General features: G+C 36.0%; 1 protein-coding gene across 1 annotated transcript in view; it reads left to right on the plus strand.

Moving 5' to 3' along the window:
- Window positions 1–6,338: 6,338 nt before the first annotated feature.
- The window catches only part of LOC148942669 (serine/threonine-protein kinase PLK1-like), a 140,410-nt gene continuing 134,607 nt past the window's right edge, over window positions 6,339–12,141 (plus strand). Inside the window, exon 1 of the mRNA XM_089102641.1 lies at window positions 6,339–6,593. Coding sequence (XP_088958767.1) covers window positions 6,342–6,593 — 252 coding nt within the window. The 5' untranslated portion in view covers window positions 6,339–6,341. The remainder of the gene's footprint in view (window positions 6,594–12,141) is intronic.

Genomic DNA, 12,141 nt, shown 5'->3' on the forward strand with positions numbered 1-12,141 from the left:
CCTTAAAGCTCTTTTAAAAGATACAAAAACTAATTATTTAACACAAAAATTTCGTTTTTAATGACCACCAAGTAAAGGAAAACCACACGGAATTAGGCAAATGAGTCTCTCAAACTCTGTAAAGCTCTTTTAAAAGATACAACAAATGACCACCAAGAAAAGAAAAAACACAAGGAATCAGGCAACTGAGTCTCTCAATCCCCGTAAAGCTCTTTTAAAAGATACAAAAACTACTTATTTAACACAAAAATTTCATTTTTAATGACTACCAAGTAAAGAAAAACCACATGGAATACGGCAACTGAGTCTCTCAATCCCCGGAAAGCTCTTTTAAAAGATACAAAAACTACTTATTTAACACAAAGTTTCGTTTTTAATGACCACCAAGTAAAGAAAAACCACACTGAATCAGGCAACTGAGTCTCTCAATCCCCTAAAAGCTATTTTAAAATATACAAAAAATAATTATTAAACACAAAAATTTCTTTTTTAATGACCACCAAGTAAAGAACAACCACATGGAATCCGGCAACTGAGTCTCTCAATCCCCGTAAAGCTCTTTTAAAAGATAAAAAACTACTTATTTAACACAAAAATTTCGTTTTTAATGACCACCAAGTAAAGAAACACCACACGGAATCAGTCAACTGAGTCTATCAATCCCATTAAATCTATTTTAAAATATAAAAAAAATTCTAATATATCAAACAAATATCTATTTTATTTACCATAAAGTAATTAAAAATCACACGGAATTAGGCAACTGAGTCTCTCAAACCCTGTAAAGCTCTTGTAAAAGATACAACAAATAACCACCAAGTAAAGAAAAACCACACGGAATTAGGCAACTGAGTCTCTCAAACCCTGTAAAGCTCTTTTAAAAGATACAAAAACTACTTATTTAACACAAAAATTTCGTTTTTAATGACCACCAAGTAAATAAAAACCACAAGGAATCCGGCAACTGAGTGGCTCAATCCCAGGAAAGCTATTTTAAAAGATACAAAAAATAATTATTTAAAAACAAAAGTTAGTTTTTAATTAACAACCAATACATAAAAACAACATGGAATCCGGCAACTGAGTCTCTCAATCCCCTTAAAGCTATTTTAAAATATAAAAAAACCAATTATATAACACACAAATTACTTTTTTAATGACCACAAATTAAATAAAAACAACATGTAATCAGTCAACTGATTCTCTCAAACCCATTAAAGATCTTTTAAAATATACAAAAACTACTTATTTAACACAAAAATTTCGTTTTTAATGACCACCAAGTAAAGAAAAACCACTCGGAATCAGGCAACTGAGTCTCTCAATCCCCGTAAAGCTCTCTTAAAAGATACAAAAACTACTTATTTAGCACAAAAATTTCGTTTTTAATGACCACCAAGTAAAGAAAAACCACATGGAATCCGGCAACTGAGTCTCTTAATCCCCGTAAAGCTCTTTTAAAAAGATACAAAAACTACTTATTTAACACAAAAATTTCGTTTTTAATGACCATCAAGTAAAGAAAAATCACACGGAATTAGGCAACTGGGTCTCTCAAACCCTGTAAAGCTCTTTTAAAAGATACAACAAATGACCACCAAGTTTCGTTTTTAATGAACACAAAGTAAAGAAAAACCACACGGAATCCGGCAACTGAGTCTCTCAAACCCAATAAAGCTCTTTTAAAAGATACAAAACTAATTATTTAACACAAAAATTTCGTTTTTAATGACCCTCAAGTAAAGAAAAATCACACGGAATTAGGCAACTGAGTCTCTCAAACCCTGTAAAGCTCTTTTAAAAGATACAACAAATGACCACCAAGTTTCGTTTTTAATGACCACCAAGTAAAGAAAAACCACAAGGAATCCGGCAACTGAGTCTCTCAAACCCCGTAAAGCTCTTTTAAAAGATACAACAACTGCTTATTTAACACAAAAATTTCGTTTTTAATGACCACCAAGTGAAGAAAAATCACACAGAATTAGGCAACTGAGTCTCTCAAACCCTGTAAAGCTCTTTTAAAAGATACAACAAATGACCACCAAGTAAAGAAAACCACATGGAATCAGGCAACTGAGTCTCTCAAACCCCTTACAGCTCTTTTAAAAGATACAAAAACTACTGATATAACAAAAAAATTTCTTTTTTAATGAACACCAAGTAAAGTAAAACCACACTGAATTAGGAAACTGAGTCTCTCAAACCGATTAAAGCTCTTTTAAAAGATTCAAAAACTACTTATTTTAACACAAAATACAAGCAAGCAAATAACATGGGAATTCCTATACACGCAAGCAAATAACTGAGTTATTTTTACGTCACAATTTTTCAACTTAAAATCATTCTAATTATAGCATCCCATTCCTCATTCTTTAATTACCCGTTCTTAACCATCGCAATACCTTTACGCAAATATCTTTTCGCAAAAAATTCGCAAATCTCGTAAACTAAAGAAGTAATTACCCTTTTCAAAAACATTAGTCCTTCTATTAATGAACCCATGAAACGAAACCAGTCTGATAGCATCACACAATCTCGCTCCTAGTTCCAAAAATATAATGCATATAGCGTTCGTAGTAATAGGTTTAAAAACCTATTAGCCAAGTTTAAAAAAAAAAAAACCTACTAATAAACTTACAGATGAATGACCACGGATTTAACATAAAAAAAACTTGTATATCATGAACTAGAAATCTATGTCAGAAAAACTTGACCTTAAATTGCGTAAATCTCTTGGCAAAGGTGTAATGCCCCTGTAGAATAGGACTACCAGAAAAACCTGTTTGGTACGGGGGCCCCTTAGAAGTATAAGGTTCTACCAGAAAAACCTGTTTGGTACGGGGGCGCCTTAGAAGTATAAGGTTCTACCAGAAAAACCTGTTTGGTACGGGGGCGTCGTAGAATAACATGATATTTCCTAAATGTCTGTTAGAATAACATGGTATTTCCTATATGTCTAAGCAAATAGCATGGTAATTCCTATATGTCTAAGCAAATTCATTATTAGCATTCTACTGTTAAGTTTATGCGAGCACCCCTTCTATAAGAACCTTATATGCCCCAGGGCATAACTTACAACGCCTGCTTCCGGTTCCTAGTTGGCTGTGTCGACACCGGAGTTTTTGTTATATGGTCCTTGAACTATTTTTTAACAAAATGGCTATCTCAAAATTTTGGAGGGCTAGTTGACCTCCAATCTCTTTTGACTCTGAAAAAGTGAATAAGAACTTTTAATTTCCAATCGAAAGAGCCCTCTCTGAAGTTTATACGAGCACCCCTTCTATAAGAACCATATTTGCCCCCAGGGCATAACTGACAATGCTTGCCCCAGGGTCCTGGGAGGCTGTGTTGATCCTGGCGTTTTTCTTATATGATCTTTGAACTATTTTTGACAAAATGTCTATCTCAAAATTTTTATCTGATGCATTTGGGGAAAAGTGTCGTCATCGGAGTTTTGTTATCTGACCTTTGAAATATTTTTAACAAAATGCCTATCTCAAAATTTTCTGATGCATTCGGGGAAAAGAGGGCATGTGGGGGGAGGGGTAGTTGCCCTCCGATCACTTTTTACTCTTAAAAAGTGAACTAGAACTTTCAATTCCCAATTAAATGAGCACTCTGGTAAGTTTATACGAGCACCCCTTCTATAGGAACCTTATATGCCCCAGGGCATAACTTACAACGCCTGCTTCCGGGCCCTAGTTGGCTGTGTCGACACCGGAGTTTTTGTTATATGATCCTTGAACTATTTTTTTTAACAAAATGGCTATCTAAAAATTTTGGAGGGTTAGTCGCCCTCCGATCTCTTTTGACTTTCGAAAAACGAACTATAAATTTTAATTTCCAATCAAAAGAGCCCTCTCGGAAGCTTATACGGACATCCCTTCTATAAGAACCGTAGTTGCCCCCAGGGCATAACTTACAACGCCTGCCCCCGGGCCCTGGGGGAGTTGTGTCGTCATCAGAGTTTTTTTTATCTGACCTTTGAACTATTTTTAACAAAATTTCTTTCTCAAAATTTCTATCTGATGCATTTGGGGAAAAGAGGGCGTGAGGGGGAGGACTAGTTGCTCTCAGATCATTTTTAACTCTTAAAAAGGGCACTAGAACTCCCGATTTACAATCGAATAAGCCCCTCCGAAATTAATGTGATGACCCCTCCCATATGAAGTGCCCCTGGGAATAAAAAATAATAATAAATAAATAATAAAACATTGGAGCCGCATGGCCTTTACTATGGGCATCTGATTAATGTATCTGTGAAGAAGTTACTATTTGAACAGTTTGAAGTATTTACCTTCAAGAGTGTTTGGGCTATATCACTCTCGAAGGTATATTTTTCGGACATTTAACCGTTTTATCGCACCAGTTGAGCTGATTTAAAAAATCAACACCTTTTCATCCACCATATCAACCCAAATGTGGCCCCGTCTCTAGGCATGGACAGGGCTAATTGGAGAAGACTAGCGGCACAGCCAGTCAGTCCCCTAACTGTGGCGACCATGCTGCGCAAGAGCGTTTTGTAAACAAACTTAAGCATCATTCTGGGTCAAATAGCTACCTCAGATTGTGATCCGATACCATGGGGGACTCCTGGGCTAACTTTGGGTGTGTATGTTATAGGAAGGGGGAAAATTGCCTTCCAGTCATTTTTGCCCTTAACTTGGATACCAGACTTTCAATTTTTGATTCAATTTTTTAATTAATTGTTGATTTAATTTTTAAAAATGAACACAAAAAGCAATACTTGGGAGACACGTCCCTCTTTACTTTGGGGGCGTATTGATGATAAACGGTCTAGGTTTAAGCAACATTGGAACTATCTAGAATGACACTTACTGTATCAGCAAGTCCAATTTGTATCAGTATTCTTTGGCATTTACCTGGGTATTTCGAATTGAAGCATGCATACAAAGGGGAGGGGGAGGATCCGACGTGCTCCCCCGCAGAATACCGGCCAGGAAATCCCCCCAAGAATCTATCTGCACTAAATTCCCCGGTTGAGATTCATGCCGGTAAATCTCCCGGATAGTTCCCCCCGAAAAGTTCCCCCAGCATATAAAATTGAGCAGCCAAAGGAAAATAAAAAAAAATACGAAGAATGAAGAAAAGAAGGGATTCAGGAATATCCTGCGTATGTTTTAAAGTATATGTAAAATAGAAATCCTACTGTGGAGAGTTCAAGCTTCTATCTACAAAATATGAAATTTTGTATTTTCTCGCAGAAGAAAGATCACGGATGCGTGTCATTTACTTATTTCTTTTATTTCTTTTTCAAGGGATGATCGTATCGAACTGATGGTTTTAGGCTAGAAGATCGGAAGAAGGCTCTATCGAACGGAAATTCAAGTTTTAGAGCCTTTTAAAGTGACCAAAAAGATTATGCCGAAAGAAGTGGTACTTTCTGCTGTTTTGTGGTACCAAAATACCATTTTTGCCCCATGGAAAACCAAGTCGCTACCAATTAAAAAGTTTGTAATAGCCTTTTACTCAGGTTGAGGGGATTTATTTGGGGGAGCTTTCCGAGGGGAAATACGCCAAGCACCTATATGGGGAGACGAGTATATACGCATAAATTATTTTATGGGGGGGTAGTTTTTCAAGGATTGAGCAGGCTTAAATTTAAAAAATACAAACAAGATACATGAAGATATAGAAAACTATTGTACAAACCATAAAATTTGTTTAAGATGAAGGCGCACCGGTGGGGGAGTACACGGCATTGTATGGAATTCCGGGCGCAACCCAAAACAAACAACTGCGTGACCATAACGATTCTTCCACAATCTTCAAGTAATTGCTTCTTTTTATTGCTAGTTTGATCAACTACCCCTCCCTCTAGGACAAGGCCGTACCCAGGGAGGGGTACCGGGTTTGAACCCTCTCCTCCTGACATTTGTGTCCGATTCGTAAAAACTTAACAAAATTAATATAAAGAAACAAACATCTATCTATGTTTCTTGTAGCCCCCCCCCCCTGAACAAAAATCCTGGATATGCTCTTGCTGCCAGATATAGGCTATTTTTTTTTTATTAACTGCACCTAGAAACTTTTTACTAATCGCTGGGTCTATTACATGTCTTTGTATGAGTCTAGGTGCAAATACTATTAAGGAATTGTTTGTTTACCTTTTTAATCTTTTTCTGTTTGCATACAAAATCATTTAAGATCCGTACCATTTGAACCATATTTCATCGTCAAAAGATTATTTACCTTACTTTTTTTCGTTTTTTTGGCACCTCCTATTTGATAATCTGCTCCGCTTAGCGGCAAGAATGGACGGACCAGCGGAGAACCTCGTAGCTCTTCAGTGAGACACTGGTACTTCAGTTTAAACGATGGGGTCTTTGAAACGGAGGAAAGATTCTTCGTGGATGAAAATGAAAGATCCCTTGGCTAATTTGTCAATGGATTCAGGTGTTGCAGGTTTAATAAGGATTGATAAACACGATGCCACGCAGGCAGTGAGCTCTGGCTCAAGTACAAATAATACAGTTGCAACTTTAAGTAAAAGTGAGGGAGAGTTGCCGCAGTATATAGTGGATAGGTCAACAAGGACTACTTATCTGAAGGGAAAATTTCTGGGAAAGGTAAATAAAGATATTTTGATTAAATTTGGGTGTTCTGCCAATTTCGTGTCAAGTGAACCAATTCTTAGATGAATGAAGATTAGGCTAACTGACTTTCCACAGCATAATTTTGCTAATCGAGACGAAATGCGGGTAAATTAGTCGCAGTTCATATTATTGACTTACGAATAAAGTAAACATAGGCTACCACTCGATGGCTTTTTTTATGCTCTTTCCAAATATAATAATCATTTTTGTCAGAAATGAATTTTACACCCACCCCCCTAATTTGCAAATATATACCCTGAATTGGTATAGGCTATCTGGGTAAAATGGGTACCCTATCTGGAAAGATGGTCTTTCCACCCCCTATCCTATATAGGGGTGGGGTAAAAACTAAAAACTGATTCTAAATAATTCTAGCTAACTGTACGAATCTTTACTAAATATTGGAAAGGACATAATATCGTAAAAATCTACCAAACCGTATTATTGAGCTAGGACTAAAGTGAATAGGCTACACCATTCGATGCCTTTTTTTATGCTGATTACGAATAGGCTATAATAAGCATTTCTATTGGAAATAAATTTGGTCAATATATACCAAATCATATTATTGAGTTTCAAATAAAGTGAATACACCATTCAATGCCTTTTTTATGCTGATTATGAATATAATAAGCATTTCAATCGGAAATGAATTTCAGCCCTCCCCCCGTATATAGGCTATACCTAACCTAACCCAACCTAACCTGACCCTGAATGGGCATATATAGGGGGGGGGGGCTGAAATTCATTTCCGATAGAAATAATTATTATATTCGTAATCAGCATAAAAAAGGTATCAAATGGTAAATTCACTTTAGTCTTAAATCAATAATATGATTTTGTATATATTGACCTGAATTTCAGCCCCCCCCCCCTATATAGGCTATACCTAACCTAACCCAACCTAACCTAACCTTGAATTGGCATATATAGGGGGGGGGGCTGAAATTCATTTCCGCATAAGCATAGAAATGCTTATTATATTCGTAATCAGCATAAAAAAAGGCACCAAATGGTGTATTCACTTTACTCCTAACTCAATAATATGATTTCGTAGAACTTTACCCATAATATCAGTGATGTAGGCTAGGCGAAAAATGATAACAGCGAAATATTCTCTTCGCAGATTATATTAGGCTAATGACTTACGAATAAAGTAAACATACCACTCGATGCCTTTTTTTCATGCTCTTTCCAAATACAATAATCACTTTTGCCGCAAATGAATATTACCCCCTCCCTTATATATACCGGTAAATATTTACCAAATCATATTAGGCCTATTGAGTTAGGCCTACAACTAAAGTGAATATACCATTCGATGCCTTTTTTTTATGCTGATTACGAATATAATAAGCATTTCTATCGGTATTTTAATCCCCCCCTCCCCCTCTATGTCAATTCAGGCTATATATTTGCACATATCGGGGTGGGGCTAGGTTAGGGTGGGGCGCTGAAATGCATTTCCGATAGAAATGATTATTATATTCGTAATCAGCATAAAAAGGCATCGAATGGTGTATTCACTTTATTCCTAACTCAATAATATGATTTGGTAAATATTTACCTATATACCAATTCAGGCTATATATTTGCACATTGGAAGGGGGGAGTAAAGCTTAAACTTACCTCTCATTTGCATCAGAAATAACTTTACCCCGCCCCCTTAATTGCAAATATATATCCTGAATTAGTATATATAGGAGTGAAGGTAAAATTAGTTTGCGGCAAAAGTGATTATTTTATTTGGAAAGAGCATAAAAAAAGGCATCGAGTGGTAGGCTTTGTTCACTTTATTCGAAAGTCAATGATATGAACAGCGAAATATTTACCACCATCCCCCATCACTACTAAAATATAAGTAAGACATAGTATTGGCGGAATAAAACCCTCAGTTTTTCGCTCCCTCCAAGGTGGCACCAGGGGACAGCCCCCCTTGCCACTCTAGCTATATCACTGATATTTTGTCCTTTCCAAGATTTAGTAAAAAAATCATGCAGTTAGCCGGAATTATTTAGAATCAGTTTTTATGTTGTGTTTTGAAATGCTTTCTTTAGTTTTTGTGATAGACAAGAAACAAATGGTAATGATGTGTAATTGAATTTTTTTTATCTATTTCATCTTATACTATAATTCGGGGCAAGGCCGTATCTGGAGGGTGGGTTAGGAGGTTTTGAAACCCCTCCCCCGCAAAACGTTTGTCTGACTCATAAAAACGTAACAAAAATGGATATAAACAAATTTTTTATACGTTTTTTAGGTTTTTTTGTAAACTCCCCCCCTGACAATTTTTTAGAGTGAAAACCCTGCCGAAAAAAAATCCTGGGTACGGCCTTGATTCGGGTTTTAATTCGTTTTCTTCCTTGATTCAAAAATTAGAGAAATCGTCTTTTCGGGATCTCCGAAATATAGTTATAATACCGTCAAAATATGGCTGATGAAAATGAGCTCATTCTCAATATTATTTGGCGATTTTAGTTTTAAAACTCTATCAACAATTGAAATAATTACTCTCTTTTTAACTTGAGTAGGATCATTTGACCTAAAGGGCAATAACCGTTAACTTATCCTTTAGCCTACGCCAGACCATCTTAATCAAGTTACAAAGGAGGTAATTATTTCATTAATTGATAGGTTATTGAAAATATAAGTGCTTATCTGTTAGCCAGTACACACTCGAGAATTTGGATCCATAAAATCAGACAGTAACCAGTTTATTATCGTTTATACGGAGACAATTAGTTTCGGCTCGGTGGAAAACTACACTGTAGCTATATTTTAACAAATATTTAGTTGGTATTTTGGTTAGGTTACATTTTGCATGCAGCACCGTTATACTTAATCCCCCCCCCTAATATGCAAATATACAGATCAAATTTATCTCCCAAGCGTCTCAGTTGTTTCAATCCCGTACCTGTAGATCCAAATTCTCGAGTGTGTACTGGTTAACAAATAAGTACCAAACTGGAACCTAAACAATTGGACCTGACTAAAAACAACAACTATATTTTTCAGATACAAGCTCATTTCTTTTCATTTTCTTCTGTATTTTCAGTATTTTTTTCTCATCTTTTTGTGTACATGTTAATCTAGTTGCTTTTCTTATACTTTTTTTCTATTGATAAAGGCTTCCGGATGTGAAATGAGATATTCGGACTCCTTTTATTGTTTGTATAAAACTTTTTTTCTTTCAACGTTCACTGTCGTATTGAAACTTTTAGCTGTCATCCATGATTTCGTTTCATTTCTAAAACCAATATCCGTAAGCCTCATTTGTACTGAAGGTTTATTACCGAGAGTTTCACTTCTATATCACAAGGTAGTTCAAGCTAATCAAAGATCAGTGCCCTTGAAGGGGAAAGGAGTGGAGGTAGTCAGCCTATTTCGGAAGTCCTTCCTAGGACATAATTAATGCGTCTTTCCTAGGGTATAATTTAGGATCTAGTTCTATGGTGGCTAACCCCAAATGAATGTGAGGGCCATATTGGAAACACATCATAACTCTGCGGGCCTCAGTTGTGCTCTGTCAGTTGTGCTCTATTGTGCATCGCACAATAGATTTATACACACTATAGGTGTAATTTTCGAATGAAAAACTGAAACATGATAATTAGTTATTATTAATGTGTATAGGTTTCACATAGGCCTATATGATAAGTTTACAATACGAGTCACCGCTTTGTCCAATCAGACTAGTCGGTGAATGTGTTTTTTTATCACATTTTTGATTGTCTACTGATAATCGTGTTTGCACAGGACTAGGTTGATTTTTAACTAAAAAATAGGAAGATAAAAAAAAAGTAGTCTAAGTATGAGAAATATGATCCTAGATTACGCCTCGTAAAGTCTCATTTCCATATAATTTTTAGCCATTTAACCACCAAGATTTCTGATGGTTGAAGAAGCCGGGGCCAACCCCCCCCCCCCCCCATATATGTATATTTCTAGAAAAGTGCTTAGCCACGTGGAAACTAGTTCGCTTTTCGTACTAATCAAAGAATACGAATCTTGATCCCAAGAATAAATTCGATGTTAAAATTTGAATGGTGACATCTTCACGAGACGGCGAGTTTTTTTAAGGTCAGCAACTTCTCTATTACGATCGATTAAATATCGACGATCACTCATGGACAATGACGAATGACTTCACCTTTCCAGACAAAGGAAAGACAGAAGTAAATTTTAATCTAACCTGATTGAGGGTTCCAATTTTTAAAACTCGTTTTTACTGGGTGGCGGCGGCCAAGCGTGGCGGAAGTGTGCCGAGTGTCATGCGCATCATATACCGTGAAGTGCCATACGTGGCGCCAATAGTTGTGCAGAAATAATCCACGCGTTTCGAAACAAATAGCGCCCCAAGATGCACATCGGGATGTAGAGAGTGGATAGCTCCTCGATACTGAGTGTAAAGAGACTTGGAATCATGGGGATTAGTTTTTTTTTCTTCATTTTTTTCTACATCATGCTTATTTGTGTTTTTAAAAAGGTCGAGCTCAGACATTTGTTTGCGTGGCCTTTTTTGTGAGACTCTGATTAGGGACAGTAAGAATTAACAGACAATACCAGGACATGAAACAAGTGAAGTTTTGTTAGCAAATTCCGAGGTGGAGTTTCGAAAAAAAATGGGACTTTCCGGAATGCACACCAAGGCCGCATCCGGGGGGATGATTAGGGTTTGCGTCCCCCCTGAAATTTTTGCTCGACTCGTAAAAACGTAAGAAAAATCCATATAAACAAACATTCACTGCATCTTTTACGTTTCTTGTTACCCCCCCCCCCCCAAAAAAAAAAATAATATCCCAACCCAAAATGATTTGGTGCTTCCATTTTTACGTTACTTCTTTATTTTACGCTAGTTTTTCTTCCTTTTGCAATCTTATTTTACCCTTAAAGTCTTCTGAAGAAAATATATCAAAATTGGGTCTATATTAATTGTTGGCATCCGGTTGGTAATTGCCCTATATATTGTGGTTTATTCTACTGAACAGTATTGCGGCTCAAATCTTTTGTGGGAATATACTATCTGTATTTGGTGGTAGGATACATTTGCCAATTAAACAACTAAAAGTACAAGCTTTGATTCCTGTTCATATAGAAAATGGCCTTATAGCCCTAGTTTTTGGCATATGTTTCCAATTCACTATGTCAGTATCTTTCATAAAATTGGTATTGACAAATAATTATTATGCTCACAAGTACTGTAGCTAGTTTTAACTTTTTTCATGCGATAAAAACAAAAACAAAATGCAGAACCGAAAAAAAAAAAAACAACAACAGCGGCACCATAAAAACCATAAGAGCAATCGTTATTCTATTTATTCAGATTTTATTTTTGTATTATTTTTTTTTTGTATTTACAGTAATTAAAATTTCTTGGGATATCTTGTATTGTCGATAAATAGTATATAAACCCTTTTTTTTTCTTAAAATCTATTTTTCGAAAGAGCTTATATTGATGAGAATGAGCTCAAGATCAATAACGATATTTCTGGCCCAATGAAATAACATGCATCCATTCTTA

The sequence above is a fragment of the Artemia sp. Qi Xiang Cuo genome, chromosome 16 (assembly GCF_049724085.1).
Source record: "Artemia sp. Qi Xiang Cuo chromosome 16, ASM4972408v1, whole genome shotgun sequence".
NCBI lineage: Eukaryota > Metazoa > Arthropoda > Branchiopoda > Anostraca > Artemiidae > Artemia > Artemia sp. Qi Xiang Cuo.